The sequence below is a fragment of the Carcharhinus amblyrhynchos genome, unplaced genomic scaffold, assembly GCF_965287045.1.
Source record: "Carcharhinus amblyrhynchos unplaced genomic scaffold, sCarAmb.v2.hapA scaffold_52, whole genome shotgun sequence".
Lineage (NCBI taxonomy): Eukaryota > Metazoa > Chordata > Chondrichthyes > Carcharhiniformes > Carcharhinidae > Carcharhinus > Carcharhinus amblyrhynchos.
Window position 1 is genome coordinate 909,270 of NW_027649793.1, and position 24,363 is coordinate 933,632.

The following is a 24,363-nucleotide window of genomic DNA, read 5'->3' on the forward strand; positions in this document are numbered from 1 at the left end:
ATGAAGTTCCTTTCAATCATCACTCGTCAGAATGGGATCGTAATCTTATGAGATAGATAGAGGGATCGAGGACAATGAGATAGATAGAGGGATCGAGGACAATGAGATAGATAGAGGGATCGAGGACAATGAGATAGATAGAGGGATCGAGGACAATGAGGTAGATAGAGGGATCGAGGACAATGAGATAGATAGAGGGATCGAGGACAATGAGATAGATAGAGGGATCGAGGACAATGAGGTAGACAGAGGGATCGAGGACAGGGAGGGACCTGAAAACAGGGAGGGATTAATCAATTCTTAATTCCATCAGACCTGCTGAAAGACTAGACAGAGAGGGTGAGAGAGAATGAGCAAGAGAATATTTTCACATTTCAGGGGATAGAACAAAACCAGAGAGATAATCACGAAATCCAATCAGGAATGCAGGAGAAACCTCTTTATCCAGCATGGTGAGAATGTGGGACTGCCTCCCACTGGGAACGGCTGCATAATGTGGAGAAACTTAACTGAACCCTTCTATTCACACTACTCCAGATGGTAACAACACTTCACACCGTCGGAGAAACGAAAATAGCGACTGGATTAGAAACACAGGAAATCCTTTACATTTATTAATAGCTATGTGTCTGACACTCAGCTGGACTCTCTGGAGTATCAGGTCAATCAATATTCTACTATTTTCCCAAAATATATGATTTATGCACAGTCATAATGTACATTTGTATTTATCCTTAAAAATGAACCAATACACTGCCTAAAAAATAAAAGCCATGAACTGAAGGCAAATTGTTATGATGGGCAACTTAGGCTAGTGAAATACATTTAATTTATGGCAAATATTTCATACTAATAAGATTTACAAAATGCTTAAGTGTTTGCATATTAATGGAATTATCAACTTTAAATGGTAAAAACAAAATAAATATTTACGTTTTTTTACACAGAGGGAGTAAATGTTCTCACTTCAATGTTGTGTGCAAATACACCTCACTTCACACGCCCTTACTTTGCAATGTGTGTCTCTTCAATCATGCTGGTAAGAAAGTAACGTGGACAAAAAGCCAGCAGAATTTGGCAAACCTGAATGTGGACATCAGTCAACAAGATGCCTGTGGGTCACACTCATGGACTGCAGTTTGGCCCACAGGCAGCACCTTAGTCACAACTGCGATAGATACATTTCAGAGGAAGGTCCGTAAACACATGAGAAACTAAGGAATGTTTGGATATGTTGACCGGATGCGATGAAATTGGGTGAGAGGAGGTTCTTGTGAGGTATGAAATTGGAGATCTGTTGGGGGCGAATAGTTTGTTTGTGTGCTGTAAATATTGAACAATTCTGTACAAATGCAGCCACTGGGCTGCTCAGGATTGAATGATGTGTCTCAGCTTAACTTCTACATCAGGGCTCTCCGTGGACACAGGCCACACACAGTCACCATGGTAACCATCAACGTCTCTGGGATAGAAAGTCAAATGTTTGACTCTGAAAAAGAAAACATCATGAAAATAGGATGTAATACCTTTGGTGGTTGCAACAACGTTGAGTGGTTTGGTGCGTACACCACCAGAGATCCCATAGATAGTGACTGTGTACACGGTGGTAGGCCTCAGGCCTGTGATGACAGACAGTCGACGGTCACCAGTTACCGTCAGGTTCTGCACATCCCCAGAACCTCGCACTCCGTACTGGATAATAAAAGAGTCAAAATTCTTCTCCGCACCCCAGGAGAGTTGGAAGGAGTCTGCTGTGACTTTAGAGACTGAAAGATTCTCCAGTTTAATCACTTTACTTGGCTTTACTTTGCCTGTACCTGTGGAAGCTAAAACAGGGAAAATAGACACGATCTTTTATCAGGTAACAACTGATGAGAGGGCATTTGATGAAGTCCCATTCAAAGTAAGGATTATACTGTGGGATTGTGACCACAACCTGAAGAGACAGAGATGGGATGAGAGAAGTAGAGATCTGAATATTCATTCTTAAATGTTTTTTCTTAATTCCACAAAATTCTGTTGAAAGTGCAGACAGATAGAGCATTTGCATTTGGAAGCCAAAGCCCTGCGGAGGCTATCAATATAAGATAAATCACTAATAAATACAACAGAGAATTCAGGAGAAGAACCTTTACTCAGTGGATTGGTGGAAGTTACTATCACCAGGTGTGTTTGAATAGTGTAGGGGAATTTAACTGAAACATTTTCTCAATCCTACAGAGAAATCAAACACTTCAAAATCACAGCATCACAGAAATGAAACAGCAATTGGATTGGAAACATGTAAAATCTTTGAAATTGATGGATAGGTGTGGGCCTGACATTCAGCTGAGTTCTCTAATTTTCAGGTTGATAGTCCAGTGATGATTATCCTAAAATAAGAGATTTCTGCAAAAGTTTAAAAAGTGTGCTTTCATATACTTTCTTACAAATCAACAACGGATTTGGAACACCAGGATATTACGAACAAGATAAAAATCAATACTTTTTTTAAAGTTTATTTATTAGTGTCACAAGTAGGCTTACATTAACACTGCGATGAAGTTATTGTGAAAATCCCATACTTGCCACACTCCAGCACCTGTTCAGGTACACTGAGGGAGAATTTAACGTGGCCAATACACCTAACCAGCACGTCTTTTGGATGTGGGTGGAAACTGAAGCACCCGGAGAAACCCACACAGACATGGGGAGAATGTGCAGTCTCGGCATAGACAGTGACGAAAATCAGGAATCAGACCTGGGACTTTGGCGTTGAGGGAGCAGTACTAACCACTGTGCCATCCCCTCTAACAGCCAATTTTCAGTAATTTTAGAGTTATGTGATAAAATTTTAATCATATTTTTGATTTTGAATGCGTTCAGGATAGATGTAGGGAAGGTTTATCCAGTTGTGGAATAACCTACACTAGGTGCCACAAGAGAGGGAGTTCAGGAGCGAGATCTTTGTCCAGAGAGTGGGGAGAATATGGGAGGCGTGAATATTGTAGATACATTTAAGAAGAAGCTAGATAAACACATGGAGAAGAAAGGAATGGAAGAATTCATTGACAGGATGAGATGGTGTAGGATGGGAGAATGTTTATTTGAACATGAAGACATGGGGATCTGTTGGGGGCGAATGGTTTGTTTGTGTGCTGTAAATATTGTACAATTCTGTACAAATGCAGCCACCTGGGCTGCTCAGGATTGAATGATGTGTCTCAGCTTAACTTCTACATCAGGGCTCTCCGTGGACACAGGCCACACACAGTCACCATGGTAACCATCAACGTCTCTGGAATAGAAAGTCAAGTGTTTGACTCTGTGAAAAAGAAAACATCATGAAAATAGGATGTAATACCTTTGGTGGTTGTGACAATGTTGAGTGGTTTGGTACGTACACCACCAGAGATCCCATAGATAGTGACTGTGTACACGGTGGTAGGCCTCAGGCCTGTGATGACAGACAGTCGCCGGTCACCAGTTACCGTCAGGTTCTGCACATCCCCAGAACCTCGCACTCCGTACTGGATAATAAAAGAGTCAAAATCCTTCTCCGCACCCCAGGAGAGTTGGAAGGAGTCTGCTGTGATATTAGAGACTGAAAGATTCTCCAGTTTAATCACTTTACTTGGCTTTACTTCATCTGTAGCTGTGGAAGCTAAAAAAGGGAAAATAGATATGATCTTTTACTAGGTAACAACTGATGAGAGGACGTTTGATAAAATCCCATTCAATCATCAGTGGGGATTGGGATCACGAGGTGGATGAGGATGCAGGAATGAATTATTTTTTTGAAGCTGATGTGCTTCCTTGGGCCTGGGAATCCCTCGGATTTTTGACAATTGGCTTCAGTTCTGGAGCGCACCTGTTGAAATGCAAAAAGAGCTGCCTGAAATTCTGTGACAGTGGTTAGGAATTTTCTTAGGCCTTTTCACACTTTCCGATCCTGTTGTATGTTGGATTTCGACGCTGTAATGGAAGATTATAGCATGTCTGCCATTTGCTAGCCTGCTCATATACACACAACAGCCCTCGGGTGGGTAGAATTATTGCAGGACACTAATCCAGCAGCCAAAGATGAAGGTTATTGAAGTTATCCCCAAATCACACAAGTTTTCCCACCTCACTCTTCTTTCCCCAGGCCATGTTCTGACCAGTTCATTCAGTAGATCAATGTTGTCCAATGAAATCCATCAGAGACATCCTGTCCTGACTGCTGGCAATACAACCCTCAAAACTGAGGCAAACACAAACATACAAAGGCCAATTCTTCTTCTTTGGTATTTCATTAGGTGCTTTGCCCGTGTTTGTATTCTGGTTGGTTTAGCCAGGCTTGTACTTACTCATGGTTGTTGCATTCCATACTGCTCACTTTGCAAGTTGAGATTCAACAAAGAACAGTACAATACAGGAATAGGCCTCTCGGCCCACCAAGCCTAGAGCATTACAGTTTCCATTCCTCTGTTCACCACCCATTTGTGCGTCTATCAAGATATATCTTGAACCTTGGTAACATGCCTGCTTCCACCATCTCCACTGGCATGTGTTCCAGATATCCACCACACTGTGAGAAACTTTTCCCCTAAACTTACGTCCTCTCACTTTACACCTCTTGATCTCTTGTAGTTAACCCTTCAACCCTGGAAAAAGCCTCTGACTATCCACCCTGTCTCTGTCTCAGAATTCTGTAGGCTTCGCTCAGGTCACTCTTCAGCCTCCGTCTTTCCAGTGAAACAATCCGAGTTTATCCGACTTTTCCTCATAGCCAATGCCCTCGAGACCAGGCAACGTCCTGGTGAACCTTCTGTGCGCTCTCTCCAAATCCTTCAGGTAGTGTGGCAACCAGAATTGCACCATGTTCCAAATGAGGCCTAACTAAAATTTTATACAGCTGTAACGTAACAACGTTTATACTCGGTGCCCTGGCTGATGAGGGCAAGCATGCTGTATGCCTTCTTGACCATCTTATCCATCTGTGTTGCAACTTTCAGGGATTCATGGACCTGTACTCCCAGATCCCTCTGTATGTTAATGTTCCGAGGAGTTCTGCCATTTACTGTACAATTCACACCTGAATTTCATCCTCCAAAATGCATCACCTCACATTTGTCCAGATTAAACTCCATCTGCCATCTCTGTGCCCAAGTCTGCAATCGATCCATATCCTGTTGTATCCTTCAACAATCCTATCATTGTCTGCAACTCTGCCATCATTGCATAAGGAAGGCTTCAGATATCAGACTGAACAACCCTTTACAGACCCTTTCCAGCCCCAGATGACACTGTTGTATTGATAAAGCGGGTACAGCTCTCTCTAAAACCAGAAACAGTCTCTGATAGCCTCAGCAACACAGAGAGACCCCCGACGCGTAATGAAATCCCCCCATGAACAAAAATACAACTCTACTTGGCTATGTTTTCCATCAAGAGCTGAAAAACAGGCAGAGGAGGTCAGATTGAAACAGGCTGACAATTATCCAGTTGCCCTCACGGAGATCAGAGCCTTTGGGATTTGTACAATTCGCTTTTCAGGCTGATTCAAGTTTGTTGACAGGAGAGCTGTGGAAATGCTGTGGACCCGGGTGGATGGATGGCTATCATTCCCCACTTGGGGATTCTCCACACGGTCAGCACAGTGGCATTGCGCTTAGCATTGCTGCCTCAGTGCCAGGGACCCAGGTTCGATTCCCGGCTCGGGTCACTGTCTGTGTGGAGTTTGCACCTTCTCCCCGTGTCTGCGTGTGTTTCCTCCGGGTACTCCGGTTTCCTCCCACAGTCTGAAAGACGTGCTGGTTAGGTGCATCGGCCTAAACAGGCGCTGGAATGTGGCAACGAGGGGAATTTCTCAGTAACTTCCTTGCAGTGTTAATGTAGGCCTTACTCGTGACTAATTAATAAACTACCTTACTTTACATGGTGCAGTGCGGAAGAGCAAGGAATATGGCACAGCTCCTGGGAATCCAATTCACTTCTCAATCCCTCTGTGCTCAGTCTTAACCCACTAGATGGCAGTCTAACCCACAACTGGAGAACACCAACCCACATGTCATGATTTCCACTTTCTGGCTTCTTCACCTCATAATCCAGGCCTTCAGTTTGACTTTCTGCTTCTCCTTCTTTCTCATTAGCTCTCTTCCTTATTTTTGGGGGTTCGATCTTTGTTTCTTTTCATGTTCCAGCTCATCTGCTGTTTGACCTCTTCTCTGTTTATTCCACTCTTCCCCTGTCTTTCCAACAGTTCGACACGCCATTCTCCATGTCGTCTCATCAGGTATTGGTCAAATGTCATGTAATACTTCCTGTAACTTACATCTTGTGGCTTTCTCCCCATTTGTAGTCTCTTTTTCCCACCCCTTTATTCCCATTGTCATAGAATCTTACAACGGTAGTTGAGAGAATGTGGCCATTCAGCCCATCACCAGCTCTCTCAAAAAGCAATCCAGTTACCCCCACAGATTTTATTATTGATTTGTGGGACATGGGTGTCACTGGATGGCCAGCATTTAGAGGATAGGGCCCGATTTTACCAAAACAATTGCGGTAAATTTGGGCGTCGGGCCTGTAGTGTGATCTGCATCCAAAACCGAGCAGATTACGCCTCTACCAACACCGGATTTGGGTGCGGATCCGGTCTGTGTCCCAGTTAGGTGGCCTGACGATTTAAATGCATTAGCATGCATTTAGATCCATTGAATGAACCGTGCGCCCAAATCTACCACCAAATTCCACCTTACTGTCTTTGGATCCGTTCAACTGGCAGAATGAAAATCTGAAGCGGATTCCTATTCTGCAGGGGAACCTCCAAAGCCCATCCTCCTCGAACACCCTTCACAGACCCCCTACTAACTCCCCCGGCAAGCCCCCACCCCCCCCCGCAATCGCCCCACCCCGGGAGGCAGGCCCTCCCTCGGCAGAGCACACTCCCAACCTACCTCGTTTGCTGCTCTCCCTCCGCAATCCTTCTGAGCTGCATTCATTGATGTGGAGATGTTGGCGTTGGACTGGGTTAGACACATTAATAAGCCTCACAACACCCAGTTAAAGTCCTGTTGGAGTCCTGTTGGACTTTAACCTGGTGCGGTGAGGCTTCTTACTGCGTTCGTTGGACAGCCTGCAGCACCTTTCTGGCCTTCCGCTGGGGAGAATGGGGTGGGCTCAGATGGATCTCTGGTTGGGGGGTGGAGTGGTGGAGATTCTCCCCCCCCAATCCTCCAACCGCCTCCCCACAACCAGAGATCCATCTCTCCTCTGGCAGGCACTACCTGAAGGCCAGGGAGGTGTTGCGGACTGTAAAACGAGTGCAGTAAGAAGTTTCACAACACCGGGTTAGAGACTTCTTCCTGTGTTTACCCCAGTCCAACACCAACGAGTGCAGCTCAGGAGGATGGTGGAGGGAGAGCAGTAACCCAGGTAGGTTGGAGGTGTGCTGTGCCGAGGGTGGGTCCTGCCTCCCGGGGAGGTTTGATCCTGGGAGAGTGGGTGGGGGGGGGGGACGGGTCAGCCTCCCGGGGGGGTCCGATCCCCCCCTCCACCACGACTATCTCTGCTGGTTTTGTTTTTTGATTTTTTTCAGATGTTTTTCGAACTGCGCATGTGCAGTTCAGAGCTCCGATCGTTTTGGCAGCGCTAAGCCCCACCCACAGCGCGGCCCTTAGCCTCCGATTGGTAAAAATCGGGCCCATAGAGTGATAGAAGCTTACAGCATGGAAACAGGCCCTTCAGCCCAACTTGTCCATGCTATCCTTTTGTTTTAAACCCCTAAGTTAATCCCAATTGCCCAGCAGTTGGCCCCTATCCCTCCATACCATCTCCATCTTTTGCAACTCGATCGCTGTTGAAAAGACAAAATTGTACCCAATTTATTGTCCATCCCTATTTGCCCAAGGGCAGTTAAGAGTGAACCACATTGCTGTGGCTCTGGAGTAGGCCACATGTAGGCCAGTCCAGATAAGGACGACAGATTTCCTTCCCTAAAAGGGACATTACTGAACCAGATGTGTTTTTACGACAATGGGTCATCAGTAGATTCTTCATTCCAGATTTTTTTCAAATTGAATTCAAATTCCACCATCTACCATGACAGGATTCGATCCCAGGTCCCCAGAACATTAGCTGAGTCTCTGGATTAATAATCTTGCGATAATACCACTCGGCCTTCACCTCCTGACTATTTTCCCACATTCCTGCAACGTTTTAACCTTAAAGTATTTGTCCATTTCCCTTTTGCGAAAGACCCTTGAACAAGCCTTCATCACACTCTCAGGCAGTGCAATCCACATCCTAACCATTGGATGCCTGAGAAAGATTTTCCTCATGTCACCATCACTTCTTTTGCCAAATCACCTTAAATCTCTGCCCTCTGGTTCTTATCCTTCCACCAATAAGGACAGTTTCTCTTAATCACCTCTATTCAAACCCTTCATGATTTTGAACACTTGCATCAAATCTCCACTTAATCTTCTCTATTCTCCGGTCAACAACCCCAGCTTCACCAACAAAAGCAAAATATTGCAGATACTGGACATCTGAAATAAAAACAAGAAAATGCGGGATAGACTCAGCAGGTCTGGCAGCATGTGTAGAGAGAGAAACAGAGTTAACGTTTCCAGTCTATACAAGCCTTCTACAAAACAGCTTTTCCAAACTTGTCCATGTAACTCGTAGAATGTGAGGTCCAGTATTGGTTTCCTTATTCAAAGAAAGATGTAACTGCCTTAGAAGCGATTGAGGTTTACTAGACTAAGGAAGGTTGGAGAGGTTGGTTTTGTATTCACTGAGTTTAGAAAGTAAAAGACAAATCGAGGGGTGTTGACAGGATGGATATGAAGAGGATGTTTCCTCTTGTCCGGTAATCTGGAACTAGGGGTCACTGTTTAATAATAAGGGGTCTCTCATTTAAGACGGAGTTGAGGAGATGCTTTTCTCTCAGAGGGCAGTCAGTCTCTGGAACTCTTTCTGGAAAGGCAGTGGAAGCAGAGGCTTTGGATATTTTGTAAGGCAGTGTGAGATAGATTGTTAATTCACAAGCGAACGAAAGTTTAATGGGGAGTTAGGTGGGATTGTGGGCGTTGAGATTACAGTTAGATCAGCCAGGATCTAACTGAGTGGAGGAGAAGGCTCGAGAGGCCTATTCCTACTCTTAAATTTTTATGTTAGTATGTGACTGCAGCTTTCTTCCCAGTAAATCTAACGTTTGAATTTCTTTACAGGAGTCACTGGCTAGACCAGCAGTTATTGCCCATCCATGGTTGCCCTTCAGAAGGTGGTGACAAGCTGCCTTTTTGAGCCACTGCAGTCCCTGAGGCGTAGGTACACCCACCCGTGCTGTTAGGGAGCAAGCTCCAGGATTCAGCAACAGTGAAAGAACGGTGATATATTTCCAAGTCAGGATGGTGAGTGACTCGGAGGGGAAACTCCAGACAATGGCGCTCCCGTTAAATATATTCAACACCAGGCTAAGTCACTACAGCCTTCTTATCACACATCTCCTTCTATACCTTTGTACAGTACCTTGTGGAAAAGAATTGGTTGATTAATACCTTCCGTGATTATGGCAGTGGTCAGTGGCTTTGTACGCTGCCCACTTGCAAGCCCGTAGAGATTGAGGGTGTATTTGGCAGTAGGCCTCAAGCCTGTGATGGTGGTCGTTCGACGACTGCCATCGACGGTCAGGTTCTGTACATCATGGAGTTCCTGCTGCTTATATTGTACAAGGAAAGAATCAAAGACTCTCTCTGCAGTCCAAGAGAGTTGGAAGGATTCAGTTGTGATGTTAGAGACTGACAGAGTGCCCAGTTTGTTTATTCTACTCGGTTTGATTCCGCTCTTATCTGTGGAAGTTGAAAACAGAATTCATGTTACAGTCCAGCAGGTTTCTATGGGAGCAGGTGGAGGCTGTTCGGCCCCTCAAGAGCCTGTTCTACCTTTCCATCAGGCCATGACTGATCAGAATCTCTGTTGTTTGCCCTACTGTTGCTCTACACACTCTTTCATTTGATTAGATTGTATTAAACTATCCAAAGTAACTCTTTCATTTTCATCAATCCATCATGTTAAAGCAAACTCCTTGTAGCAAATTTAAGATGCCCAATGCAAACTGGGAACTGACAACAGCAGGTATGAATATATCAAATCTATCACTCAGCAAATTAGCAGCACTTTTCATATCCCTACAGACCACAGTGCGTTCATGAGAATCCAAAGTATGGATTTTGGAACGACCCCACTGTCTGGGGATCACAACTTAACTGTGTCACTACCACAGGGGCCAAACCCTCTGTCCTCACTGTGTGACCGGGTTTCTCCGATCCCGCTGCAGTGAATGGAGATTTGACTGCCAAATTCTCTGTTCTTGCTGACAATGGTGGGGTGAACGAGATCAGAGAATCCCAGCCAGGAATACCTCCGAGTGCAATGTTTCTCAATGACCGATAACAGAATCGACTGTGTTGTTTCAGGAGTCATTGACATTCCGGCTTGAGCATTTCACAGGATTAATATGGGCTCAATCTTCACCTGCGGTGTGGGTGGGGATTGTGTAGCTTCCAGCCACTCAGCCCCTGTCAGTAATTTTTCATCTGTTTTGTGTGTGTGTGTGGTGTGTGTAAATATGTTGTCTATGCATGCGTACATATACATGTGTGTGACCGTGTGTGTGTGTGTGTGTGTAAGTATGTTGTCTATGCATGCGTACATATACATGTGTGTGACCGTGTGTGTGTGTGTGTAAGTATGTTGTCTATGCATGCGTACATATACATGTGTGTGACCGTGTGTGTGTGTGTGTAAGTATGTTGTCTATGCATGCGTACATATACATGTGTGTGACCGTGTGTGTGTGTGTGTAAGTATGTTGTCTATGCATGCGTACATATATATGCGTGTGTGACCATGTGTGTGTGTGTGTGTATATGTATAGTTGAGAGCATGTGTCTATATGTGTATGCTTCTCTGAGTATCTGTAGTGAGGTTGTGTATGTTTGTGTGCACACTCATCTACGTGTACATCAGCTGGGTGTCTGTGTATATAGTATATGTGCACATGTCTATAACTATGTCTGTAAGTATGAATGATGTGTGTCTGTCCTCACTGGAGTACCGAAGCAAGGTGATGTGATTGAAACATGTAACCCTTCGGGGGTTAGACAAGGTAAATGTTGGGAGGATGATTCGCCTCATGTGGAGGAAAAGTCTTTGGATATTTTCAAGGCTGAGATGAAGAGGTTTATGTCAGTTGGGGAATTAAGGAATTCAGAGGCAAGGCAGGAAAGTGGACTTGGTGAGTGTTAGAGCAGCTATGATCTTATTAAATGGTGGAACACCTCAAAGGGCTGAATGGCCTATTGCTGTTCCTATTATTGTCTTATTAGCTGCCTCACCAGGTTTAATTCCAGCCTGGGGTGATTGATTGTGCAAAGTCTGCACATTCTCCCCATGTCTGTGTGGGTCTCCTCTGAGTGCTTTGGCTTCCCCCCACACTCCAAAGATATGCGGGTTCAATGGATTGCCCCTTAGTGTCAGGGGGGTGAATAGGTTAAATATGTGGGGTTGTGGGGATAGGGCCTGGGTGAGATTGTGTTAGGTGCAGGCTCGATGGGATTCTGTTCTATTCTATGTGTCTGTCTATATAATTTATATAATAATTTATCTTTGATTGTTATATATACAACCATAGCAAACTGATCAAACCTGCTCTCACAACCACATATTATAACCAGACCCCACTTTACCCCTCCCCTCGATGCTGTCCCACAGGAATTTTATACACAGACACTTCTCCTCCTCCTCCCATCCCTCAGTCATCCACACAGTCTCCTGGGAAAAGCAACAGGAAATTTTCCAGAGCCAATATTGCTCTAAAATTCCCTTCCCAGCCCATTGTCTGCCAAACAACAGATTAGCAGACCAGATCACACAGATTAATCCACAATAACTATCACAACACCAGCGAAACACTGACAAGCCCCAACCATGAGAGGGGAGCAGACAATGAAGACAAGCCATTTAGGGTTATAAAATTAATCAACAAGATTGAAGAAAATGATGGAGAACCCTAGGGTTTCACACTTCGGGTGTAATGGAATCAATCAAGGCAGACATGAGACAGAGTGTAAGAGCCAAAGAATGAGGGATGATGGCCAACCCACGATACGCTCCTGAAAGTGAAGATAGGGGTTGAAGTGCCTCAGAACAACTTTGTTCTGCTCTGCGATGCATGCGAAAGCTGTGGAAATGATGATGGCGTATATTTATATATCTGATTTATATAAATATATGTTCATGTTCATGAAAACAAAAACAAATCACACACACAAGAGGCAAAAAACATCCAAACTTGGAGCAAATCCAGGTGACTTCCAAACCTCGTGCAGCAGTGGGGAAAGGGAGCGTGTGAGGGTTTTAACCAAGGTTCCTTTCAGTTTGCACAATGAACAAGGCCGTGCAGTGCGTGTCCTGGCAAGCACACCCATGTTGATCAGGAGCTGCCCCCGGAAGAGTGCAGAAGTGAAGAGAATGAGCAAATAGTTCCCTGCCTCAGAGATGCGAAGGGTACCATTTCTTACATTAAAAAAATACCTCTGGTGGACACGAGGGCCGTCAAGGGCCTCGTGCGCTGGCCTTGGGAGACCCCAAAGAGGAGGACTCTGTAGCTGGTAGTAGGCCTGAGGCCTGTGATGACTGATTGCCGGCGGTTACCAGTTACCGTGAGTTTCCGCGCCACTTTAGAGCCAGGCACTCTGTACTGTATCGCAAAGGAATCAAAGTCTGCCTCCGCCACCCAGGAGAGCTGGAAGGAGTTGGTTGTGACATTAGAGACTGAAAGATGGCCAAGCTTTTTCAGTTTGGTGACGTCCTTGTCTGTGGAAGTCAAAAAAGGTGGGGAGAAAGGAGAAAAAGGTGGATCGTTACTGGATGGAAGATTGATTATTTACCCTGGATAGTAACGGCACTAACCTCTGGTATGGTGTGACATTAGCTTAGAGATTATAAGCAGGTGTCTTTTACAATATTCCCTTTGTCTGAGGTTTTGTTCAGAATGTTCCGTCAGGATAATGTTAGCGAGGTCTAACTTATTGCCCCTCACTCAATGCCCTGACAAATTGTGCTTTGGTTCCATAACTTTAGAGAACAAATAGACTGAGCCTATATGCCCTGGGGTTTAGAGGGTTGTCACTGAGACATAGGAGAGGGGGCTGACAGGGTAGAGGCTAAGAAAACATTCCCTGAATTGGGAACACTGGGTGACAGTCTCATGATAAAGAGACCAATCATTTAGGGCTGAGTTCAGGAGCAATTTCTTCAATCAGAGATTTGGGATTTGTTACTCCTCGGGAGGCTCAGTTAAAGGTCAGTAGATTTTTGGATGCTTTGTGGACAGGGTAGGAAATGGGATTGGGGCAGACTCTGAAAGGCTAAATGGCCTCCTCTGATACTTATTTCTTACGATTTGGCTTGGCGAATCAGATTTGCATTAAAAGACGCTAGCAGGCGATGTTGGACTGGAGTAACATGTAGGCCAGGCCAGGCAGTGGGGAGGCTCGCTTCCCCCCAAAAAAACCCACACAATTTACGATGCGAAGGTTGGTGGTGTTGTGGATAGTCTGGAGGGACGTCAGAAGTTGCAGCGGGACATAGATAGGATGCAAGACTGGGCAGAGAAGTGGCAGATGGACTTCAACGCAGATAAATGTGTAGTGCTCCATTTTGGCAGGACCAATGGGATGAAAGAGTACAATATCAAGGGTAGGAGTCTTAACTGGGTTGAAGAGCAGAGAGATCTTGGGGTCCGGGTCCATAGGACTCTTAAATCGGCCTCACAGGTGGAGGATGTGGTCAAGAAGGCGTATGGTGTACTGGCCTTCATTAATCGAGGGATTGAGTTTAGGAGTCGAGAGGTAATGCGGCAACTTTATAAGACCCTTGTCAGACCCCACTTGGAGTACTGTGCGCAGTTCTGGTCGCCTCACTACAGGAAGGATGTGGAAGCTATTGAGAGGGTACAGAGGAGATTTACAAGGATGTTGCCTGGATTGGGAGGCATGTCTTATGAAGATAGGTTGAGGGAGCTGGGACTCTTCTCCCTGGAGAGACGAAGGTTGAGAGGCGACCTGATAGAGGTTTATCAAATGTTGAGAGGAATAGATAGGGTGGATTCTCAGAGGCTATTTCCCAGGGCTGAAATGGTCACTACAAGAGGACACAGGTTTAAGGTGCTGGGAAGCAAGTACAGAGGAGATGTTGGGGTAAGCTTTTCACTCAGAGGGTGGTGAGTGAGTGGAATCGGCTGCCGTCGGTGGTGGTAGAGGCGAACTCGCTGGGGTCTTTTAAAAGACTTCTGGATAAATATATGGAATCTAATGGGATTGGGGGTTATAGATAGTTCTATGGCTTAGTAGGTATAGAAGTGATCAGCGCAACTAGTGGGCCGAAGGGCCTGTTTGTGCTGTAGTGTTCTATGTTCTATGTAATCCCTCTGAGCAGCCTCAGAGTTGCTGCAGTTCAGACCTAATAACGGCTACACTAACAGATCCAGAAACGGGTTAACTCCTGGAACTAAAGCAGGCAGGGCAGATGCCTTCAAACCTTCATCAGCTCTTGATATCAGCACCACTAATCTGGAGCCACAGACAGACAGACGGTCCAAGAGCGAGCTAGCCCTGGGAAACTACCTGGAAAAGTTCTGCGAGCCGTTAGACTACCGGTTCCAGACCTGCCTCGTGCACACAGGTACATTCCAACATGGGGCCTACCGGTTCAGGCTCCTCAATTTCATTATCAGGAAGCACTGCGCCGCAAAAGCTAATTTTCAACAGCAGATCCAAAATGCAGGAAACGTTTCATAATGGAACTGAAAACATTGAATTGTGGTTTGTAGCTAGCTCTGCACTCCACCATGCTGGGCTGAAGGGGAGGACAAGTGGTTGTTGGAGGCTGGGTTTAGCTGAGCCTCTCTGCGGAGCTCCTGCGGTAGGACTCCATGAAGACACCTCAGAATTTTCTCAGGGTAATACCGTGCTCCCTAGAGGGTCGCGACTTGCTCTGACCGCCCATTTATATAGATGATCTGGAGGAGGGAACCGAGTGCAGGGTGTCGAAATTTGCTGATGACACCAAGATTGGGGGAAAGGCAAATTGTGCGGAGGGTGTGGAGAGTCTGCAGAAGGATCTAGATAGGCTGGGCGAATGGGCCAGAAAATGGCAAATGGAATTTAATGTTGGCAAGTGTGAGGTGGTCCACTTTGGTAGGAATAATGGTAGGAAGGACTATTACTTACGTGGCGAAAAACTGCAGCAGGCAACGGTGCAGAGGGACCTCGGGGTCCTTGTGCATGAGTCACAAAAACCCAGCTTGCAGGTGCAGCAGGTGGTCAGGAAGGCGAATGGGATGCTGGCCTTCATAGCGAGGGGGGTTGAATATAAAAGTAGGGAGGTCTTGCTGCAGCTGTATAGGGCATTGGTGAGGCCGCAGCTGGAGTACTGTGTGCAGTTTTGGGCGCTGCACCTGCGCAAAGATATTTTGGCCTTGGAGGGAGTGCAGAGGAGGTTTACTAGGCTGATACCGGAGTTGAGGGGATTGAGCTATGAGGAGAGGCTGAATAAACTAGGCTTGTACTCGTTAGAGTTTAGAAGAATGAGGGGAGATCTCATTGAGACGTATAAGATGATGAATGGGATGGATAGGATAGAGGTGGAGAGACTCTTCCCGCTCAAAAAAGACAGTAGGACTAGGGGGCACAGCCTCAAGATAAAGGGGAGGCGGTTTAGAACGGAGTTGAGGAGGAACTTCTTCACTCAAAGGGTGGTGAATCTCTGGAATTCTCTGCCCGTTGAAGTGGTGGAGGCTGCCTCGCTAAATATTTTTAAGACGTGGGTTGATGGGTTCTTGATAAGAGAGGGGATTAAGGGTTATGGGGAGAGGGCGGGAATGTGGAACTGAGCCACGACAGATCAGCCATGATCTTATTGAATGGCGGGGCAGGCTCAAAGGGCTAGATGGCCTACTCCTGCTCCTATTTCTTATGTTCTTATGTTCACACCTTGAGGTTTCAGGGTTCGTCTTGCTGTTGATCTCCTCCCAAATAACGGAGAGCCTGTCAGGAATGGGCGTGACGGCTGACCGTTGCATTGTGGGATATTATGTGGGAGGAACACGCTGCTGGGTAAAGCTCCGAGTAGTGGGTTCCAGTCAGGATAACAGCCAATCCTGACATTACTGCACCTACCTGGTCACCCCACGGAAGACAGACTGGGAGAGGTCCATTGGTGAGAAAGGAGGACAAATATTCTCAGCTGGTACAGTCCCAGCATGAAACCGGTTAAAAGATGTTGGCGTTATTTTTCTAACATGTCTGAGCGGCTGCCAGTAATTAAGAACTGCACATCACTACACACACACTGTGAGGCCCGAATTGTTCAACAGCTCACAACAAAAAGCAGATTTTTCATTTCCTTCTCACGGGCTCGTTTCCCAGATTTCCATCAGTGCTCGTTTCCCAGATTTCCATCAGTGGGAATGTTAGGAAAAAGAAACCCCCCAAGCAGCAACTGGGCTACCATGGGCTTGCTGCACAGAAAGTGCTGCTGGGAGGGGGGAGACGTTAGGGTGGGGAAGGAGTGGATCTCGAGGGGGAGGGGGGTCAGAGTCAGGGAAACAGGTGCTCCCGGAAGCCTTTCCCGTTGGAAATGCCCTCCAACAATTCCTGACCCATCCCGCTTCCCCTTTCCAAACTGCATTCACTGAGAAAGTGGAGTTTGTTGCCACAGAGAGGTGACTCGAACCGATCCCCGTTGGTGGGAAACTCCATAAGTAGAAGCGGGAGAAGGAAGTATATATAATGAAGGGAATGAGGGAGCAGGTAGGGCAAAAAAAACTCAGCGGTTTGGCCAAACAGCCGGTGACTGCGCTGTGTCCCCTGGCAGGAAAATCCTGAACCAAAGAGGTCAGCGTCTCAGAACAAGGACTGAGATGAGGAGAAATTTCTTCACCTTTAGTGCTGAGAAATTCTTTGCCCCTAGAGCTAAGGGACACTCATTCATTGAATAGATTCCAGACTGAGATCAGCAGATTATTGGGGACACTCATGGATTTGGGGCTAATTAAGCAAAATGGGAACTGAGATAGGAGATCGGCACTGATAATTTGGTGGAGCAGGCTTCATGCTCTCCTTCTCCTGCCTCTTATGTCCGCCTTTCTATGTAATCCTGCAGGGTACCATTCTGAAGCAGTGAAGGTTGGCTTGCAAGGTGAAAGATTGGCAAAGAAGGAACTATGCGAGTATTTGTTTGAGCGATAATTTCTCACCGAGGAAGAATTAATCCTACATTACCTGTGGTGGTGGCGACAGCTGTCACTGGCCTGGTGCGTTGGCCAGCAGAGACCCCGTAGAGATAGAATGTGTAGGTGGTGGTAGGCCTCAGGCCTGTGATGACGGAGGAACGACGGTCTCCAGTTGCCGTGAAGTTCAGCATATCCTGATCCCCCTTGACTCCGTATTCCACAAAGAAGGAGTCATATTTCCTCTTTGTCACCCAGGAAAGCCGGAGAGAGTCTGCCGTGATATCAGTCACCGAGAAATCACTCACTTCGCTTTGCTGTGGCCGGTCTTCAGCTGAAAGGGAAGGAAAGAACTGTTTAAAAAATCCTCGCTCACCCTCCCTCCACCCCGAGTTGAGCTACTCCAATTTTAATCACTCCGCCGTTGTCTTCAGCTACCTTGACACAAAGTTCTGGGATTCCCTCCCCTTTGTGGGATTTTCTGGCCCTTCCCACCAGTGAGATCTTCTGGTCCTCCCAAAGGTGGCAAACCCCCCCATAGGTGGTGCAGGGTCGCCATGTAAAATGTCACCAACTTTGGGACTGGCAGACCCGCCTGTAACCAGTAGCAAAAAAAGGCAAATGTGGAGGCGTGTGGGGTCGGGGGGGTCGCGGGGGTGGGGGTGGGGTAGTCTGAAATCCCAGCCTAAATCTCTTTGCCTCCCTCCCCACCTTTAAGATGGCTGTAACAACAACAACAACCTCCTTGACTAAGCCATTGGTCAGCTGCTCTAATAGTCCCTTTCATGGCTCAGATTGGAATCGCTCCTGTGAAGGACCATGGGAACTTTCCCAAGTTAAAGGGGCGATGTGAACGCAAGTTGGTGTTAAAAATACCGGATCGTCCCATTTCACAGGGAGTGAGCACTGGAGGCAGACAGGGATTTTCGAGTAACAGCAGTGATAAAGTGTCACTCGGTGGTCTTTGCCAGGGTGTGTGATGGGCTCATATTGCAAGGAGGTGGGGAAAACAGCCCCTAACTGGAGATCGATGGATATCCTTCCTCTCCACACAGAGAATAGTCGTGGTGTTGTCCCGCACAGGAAATAAATGGCCAACATTTATGTCAGGCTGTTCAGAACTAGGCTCAGCCCATCACTCCGCCAGACTGGGAAATGAGAGACTTTAAGAAGCTTCCTCAGGATCTTCCAGAACAGAAGAAAACTGGAAAACCTCACAGATAGTGAGGAGCACAAGAAATGAGAATTGGAGGACGATAAGGAATGGGAATTGAAACAGCAGCACAGGACATCGGAACTAAATCATTCCCAGGTAAACGATATGTTTATACATAGGATTTGAATATATAATAGAGGGAAACATGTCTGATGGACAAACAGCCAGTGACACAGAAGTAAGCCGTCTAGAATGGCCGTATAAAAAAGACAATGTTTTATCAATAGTTGAAGGCGATGGAGAATAATGAGTTCCCAAAATGGTATACCTGTCACGTCCATACCAACTCTTGCTGGGCATGATCTTCTCGGCGATCCTCTCCACTTGGAGCCGACAGTTTGCAGTGTCGATGGTAGTCATGATGTGGAGATGCTGGTGTTGGACTGGGGTAAACACAGTAAGAAGCCTCACAACACTTCGTCACCTTTCAAAGGGACAAACCCCGAAAGCTTGTGGGTTTACCATCAAATAAACTGGTTGGGCTTTAACCTGGTGGTGTGAAACTTCTTACTTGTTTACCCCAGTCCAACGCCGGCATCTCCACATCATAACTCTTGGTGGAACAGCCCAGTCAGTCCCACTCCCCTAATCCTTCACTGCAGGCCAAGGAAGAATAAAGGTTAAAATAAAGTATTGGACCGGCACTTTCTGCAGCTCTATTTCCTTTGCTTGCCCATCCAATTTATTTTATTTTAAGATTTATTCTTTCATGGGATGTGAGCATTGCTGGCAAAGCCAGCATTTGTTATCCATCCCCAGTTGCCCTTGAACTCAGGGTTGTTAAGAGTGAACCATAATACTGTGTCTCTGGAGTCACGTGTCGTTCTTGATTTTTGCTGATGTGATTGCTGCAGTTTTTTTTCGTCTTGCTATCCTTCAATTTGTAGGGTCAGGAGACCGTACAGCTCCTCATGACTGTGTTGCAATCTGATTAGATTTGGACCTTATCTCCCTTCATGTGCACTGCCTTTGGTTTCATATCTTTCAATACCCTTTGCTCAGAGTTAATGGGAGGGGAAGGTTGCTCCACACCTCTTCTGCTGGTGGAACCTCCCCTGAAAACTCAATGCAAGTGTGTGAACAGGAAGTGACAGTAAAAAGTCCCTGCACTCTTGAACTCGCCCTGTTAGAATCACACCACTATTATTGTGAAGGAGAGCAGTGTCTGAAAAAGAAAACACTGGGTGGAATTTTCCTTCTCCGCCATGGTGTATTTTTTGGCAGGAGAGGAGGTGACCCGCCATTGGCCGGTGGCAGGATCTTCCATTGCCACCGATGGCTTTCTGCACACCCCACCCTCCACCATTGCCAGGAACACCCCACATGGGGGTACAGCCAGATTGGGTCCCGTCAGGAGGGAAAGGCTGGAAAATTTTGGCTGTCTGAGCCATCTCACATCGTGACTTGTGGTATCTTGCTGTGCACAAACTGTGACTACACATCAAAGGGAGTACTTTGCAGCCAACAATGCACTTTGGGATGTCCTGCGGTTGTGAAAGGTGCTATCGAAATGCAAGTCTTTGGCTTTATGAAGGAGAATGCCTGATACAGGCTGCTATTCTGGCCAATTCACCCAAAGGTCTCAATGGGAATCGCCATGGCACTGCCAAGGATTCTGCTGACAAAGCCTCAGGCCTCTGGCTGAGAGAGAGAGGTCACACGGTGGGATGGAAAAGGGGGAAGGCCACGACTGAACTTACAGCCCTGCAGAGCAGGATTCAGATTCTGAAACTATTGCCTGCCATGTCGGTGACTGCCAAGTCCAGTAGGCTTAGAAAGACAAATAAATCTTGATTAATTGGTCCAAGGCTTGTACTTGTCCCCATCCTGATTTAATAGGCTGAACAAGATGATCAAATCAGTTTGTAACTTAACTCATCTGCCAGGCAGTTCTATTGGATACGTTCACTCAAGTGTGATGAAGTGCACATTTCACAGTCTTGGGATGTGAGCCTTTCTGCCTGAAGATTAAACCCTTTCTCGGGAAAGACAAGAGGCCCCCTTGAGTCTATCCACCATTCAGTTCGGCTACAGCCCATCTGTATCTGCTTCGCCAGCCTTGTTTTCATAACATTTATCCAAAAAAAATCTATCAATCTCAATTTTGAAAGTTTAACTACTTTTTTGGCAGAGGGATTCCAGATTTCCTCTCCCCCTTGAGTGATGAAGTGTGCCCAGATATCATTCCTGAAAGGCCTCGCTCCAATTTTAAGACTATGCTCCCCCACATCCTGCACCACCAACCCCCCCCCCCCCCCCCCCCCCCGAGCCAGAGAAAAAAGTCTCAATCTATCCTAGCCTTTAATCAGACAGTACAGTTCGATCACCTTACCCAGTGGACATAGAACACAGGTACAAAATGTCACAGTGAATAGGCTGAGATCTTTCCCCTCGAAAAGAGGAGGTTGAGGGGTTGACCTGATAAAGGTCTTTTGGATGATGGTAGCAGTTTACATGGAGTGACTCTACATGTATGGGGTAGAGAACAAAGCCAGGAAATAAAATCACTAACAAATCTAACAGAGGATTCTTAACCAAAAGGGTGGGGCCTTCTTTACATTTTTTCATGAAACGTGTCACTGACTGGGCCAGCATTTATTGCCCAAACCCTTGAACTGAGTAATTTTATAAGAGCATTAAAGAGTGAGCCACGTTATTGTGTGTCTGGAGTCCCATATCGGCCTTGCCAGGAAATGACAGCAGATTCTCATCCCTGAAGGAGTTTTTTCAAACTGCCCATTGTTTCATGGTCACCATTAGAGTTTTAATTTCAGATTATCTTTCATTGAATTTCAAATTTCCTGACCAACTGTCAGGAAGGGATTCGAACTTGGGTCCCCAGAGCATTACCCTGGTTCTGCTGAATTACTAAGCCTAGACAATACCACTAGACCACCATCTCCCCACCACAGACCATAGGAAATAGGAACAGGGAAATAGCAATTCGGTCCTTCGAGTCTGCTTCACCATCTAATAAGATCTTGGCTGATCTAACTCTCTCCAAATCCACTTTCCTGCCTCATCTCCATAATCCCTAATCCTGGATGATTAAAAACCTATTGATCTCAGCCACAGAAATGTTCAAGGACTCAGCTTCCTGGAATAAAGAATTTCAAAGGTTCAGCACTCCTTGAGAGAAGAAATTCTTCCTCACGTCCATCTTAATATTAACCCTCCCTAACCCCCAAAGAATCTTCTATCTGTCAATCGTATTACTTCTCATTCTTCTGAACTCCACGGGGTACAGATCTTTCCTCATTTGTCAGTCCCTCCATACTTGTCTGACAGGCATCCCCTCTGTGCTGTCTCCTGTGATAATGTATCTTTTCTTAAATAAGGGGACCAAAACCATCCACAGCCTCACTAGAACGTCGTACAGTTCCAATAACCTCTTTATTTTTATACTCCAGCTCCCTTGTAGTAAAAGCCAGCATTCTATTTGTCTTCCTTTTACCTCCTGCACCTGGATGCTCACTTCCTGAGTTTCATGGACAAGGTTTCTTTGTAATAGAACTTGCTGCAGTCTCTCTCCATTTGAAGAATTTGCCTTCTTGTTATTTTTTCCAAACTGAACAATCTCACATTTTTCTACGTTGAATTATTTTTGCCAATTATTTGCTCACTCACTTAACCTGTCAATATCTATCTGTAACTATATCCTCCTTACAGCCTGCCTCCCCTACCACCTTTGGATCATCCAGAAGTTTGGCCAAAATACACTGTTCCTTCCTCCACATCATGATTATATATTGTGAGGAGCTGCAGTCCCAGCACTGGTCCCTGTGGCAGTCCACTGGTTACTTCTCCAGCCTGAGAAAGATGCCCCTTATTGCTACTCACTGAGAGCCGTTGAGGCAAAGAGTAAGATGTATTTGAGAGAAAGCTGAATAAACACACAAGGTAGAAGGAAATAGAAGGACCTGCGTCTGGGGTTAGATGACGAGAACTGGTCAAATGTTTGTGTGGAGCAGAAACTTCAGCAGGGATCAGAAAGGCGTGTGACCTGTTTCTGAGCTGTAAACTTTATATATTGTTGATACTTTCTCACAATCAAACTGGGAGGTCAGGGAATGATATTTTTTGGGGGGAGTAAAAATCAACATTCCACCTGTTCCTGTAGGATTCCCACTCAGAGAATTAAGATAAAATATCTGCAATTCCAAAGCAGAAATGAAGGAACCATTCTCTCTCTTTGTGTTGAAGATTGGGCCAATGGAAATGGAAGAACAACTGTTCTCTAAGAATATAAAATTAATTCACTAGCAAAGGTGGAATATGTACAAAAAAAACTCAGAGTACCTCTACAAGAAGGATGGTCTGCACCTGAACCAGAGGGGTACTAATATCTTGGGGGCAAAATTTGCCAATGCTATTCTGGGGGGGTTTAAACTGATCCTGAGGGGGGATGGGAACCTGAACTGTAGCTCCAATGTACAGGAGGATGAGAATAGGGAGGTCGTGGATAAGGTTTCTAGGTCACAGCAGTGTATTGGCAGGCGGGAGGGTGGTTTGAAGTGCGTATACTTTAATGCAAGGAGCATACGCAATAAGGTGGACAAACTTACAGCCTGGATTGGTGCCTGGGACTTCGATGTTGTGGCCATTACAGAGACATGGATAGAGCAGGGACAGGAATGGTTGTTGCAGGCTCCGGGGTTCAGACGTTTCAGTCAGAGCAGAGAAGGTGGTAGAAGAGGGGGAGGCGTGGCATTGTTAGTCAAGGACAGTATTACAGTGGCAGAAAGCACGTTTGATGTGGACCTGTCTATTGAGGTGGTATGGGCTGAGATTAGAAACAGGAAAGGAGAGATCACACTGTTGGGAGTTTCTTATAGGCCTCCAAAAAGTTCCAGAGATGTAGAGGAAAGGATTGCAAAGATGATCCTGGATAGGTGCGAAAGTAACAGGGTAGTGGTTATGGGGGACTTTAACTTTACAAATATCGATTGGAAAAGCTAGAGTTCAAGCACGTTAGAGGGGTCAGTTTTTGTCCAATGTGTGCAGGAAGGTTTCATGACACAGTATGTAGATAGGCCAACAAGAGGTGAGGCTACATTGGATTTGGTACTGGGTCATGAACCAGACCAGGTGTTAGACTTGAAGGTAGGTGAGCACTTTGGTGATAGTGACCACAATTCGGTTACGTTTACCTTGTGATGGAAAGGGATAGGTATATACCGAAGGGCAGAAGTTATAGCTGGGGGAAAGGTAATTATGAGGCTATTAGGCGAGATTTAGGATACATAGGGTGGAGTAGGAAATTGCAGGGGCTGGGAACATCTGAAATGTGGAGCTTATTCAAGGAGCAGCTACTGCGAGTCCTTGATAAATATGTACCTGTCAGGCAGGGAGGAAGTGGTCGAGTGAGGGAACCGTGGTGTACTAAGGAAGTTGAATCTCTGGTGAAGAGGAAGAAGGAGGCTTATGTAAAGATGAGACGCGAAGGCTCAGTTAGGGCACTGGAGAGTTATAAATTAGCCAGGAAGGAGCTAAAGAGAGAGTTAAGAAGAGCTAGAAGAGGACATGAGAAGACTTTGGCAGATAGGATCAAGGAAAATCCTAAAACTTTCTACAGGTATGTCAAGAATAAAAGATTGGTTAGGGCAAGATTAGGGCCAGTCAGAGACAGCAGTGGGAAGTTGTGCGTGGAACTTGAAGAGATAGGAGAGGCACTAAATGAGTATTTTTTGTCAGTATTCACGCAGGAAAAAGTCAGTATAGTTGAAGAGAATACTGCGATACCAGGTAGTAGACAAGACAGGATTGAGGTACATAAGGAGGAGGTGTTGGCAATTCTTGAGAGTGTGAAAATAGATAAGTCCCCTGGGCCGGATGGGTTTACCCTAGGATTCTCTGGGAGGCTAGGGAGGAGGTTGCAGAGCCTTTG

General features: G+C 45.9%; 1 protein-coding gene across 1 annotated transcript in view; it reads right to left on the bottom strand.

Annotated features, from left to right (window-relative positions):
* Nucleotides 1-24,363, bottom strand: part of LOC145337570 (tenascin-X-like) — a 214,373-nt gene that overhangs the window by 86,759 nt on the left and 103,251 nt on the right. Inside the window, 5 exon segments of the mRNA XM_080182362.1 lie at nucleotides 1,527-1,826; nucleotides 3,344-3,634; nucleotides 9,525-9,824; nucleotides 12,562-12,843; nucleotides 17,313-17,597. Coding sequence (XP_080038488.1) covers nucleotides 1,527-1,826; nucleotides 3,344-3,634; nucleotides 9,525-9,824; nucleotides 12,562-12,843; nucleotides 17,313-17,597 — 1,458 coding nt within the window.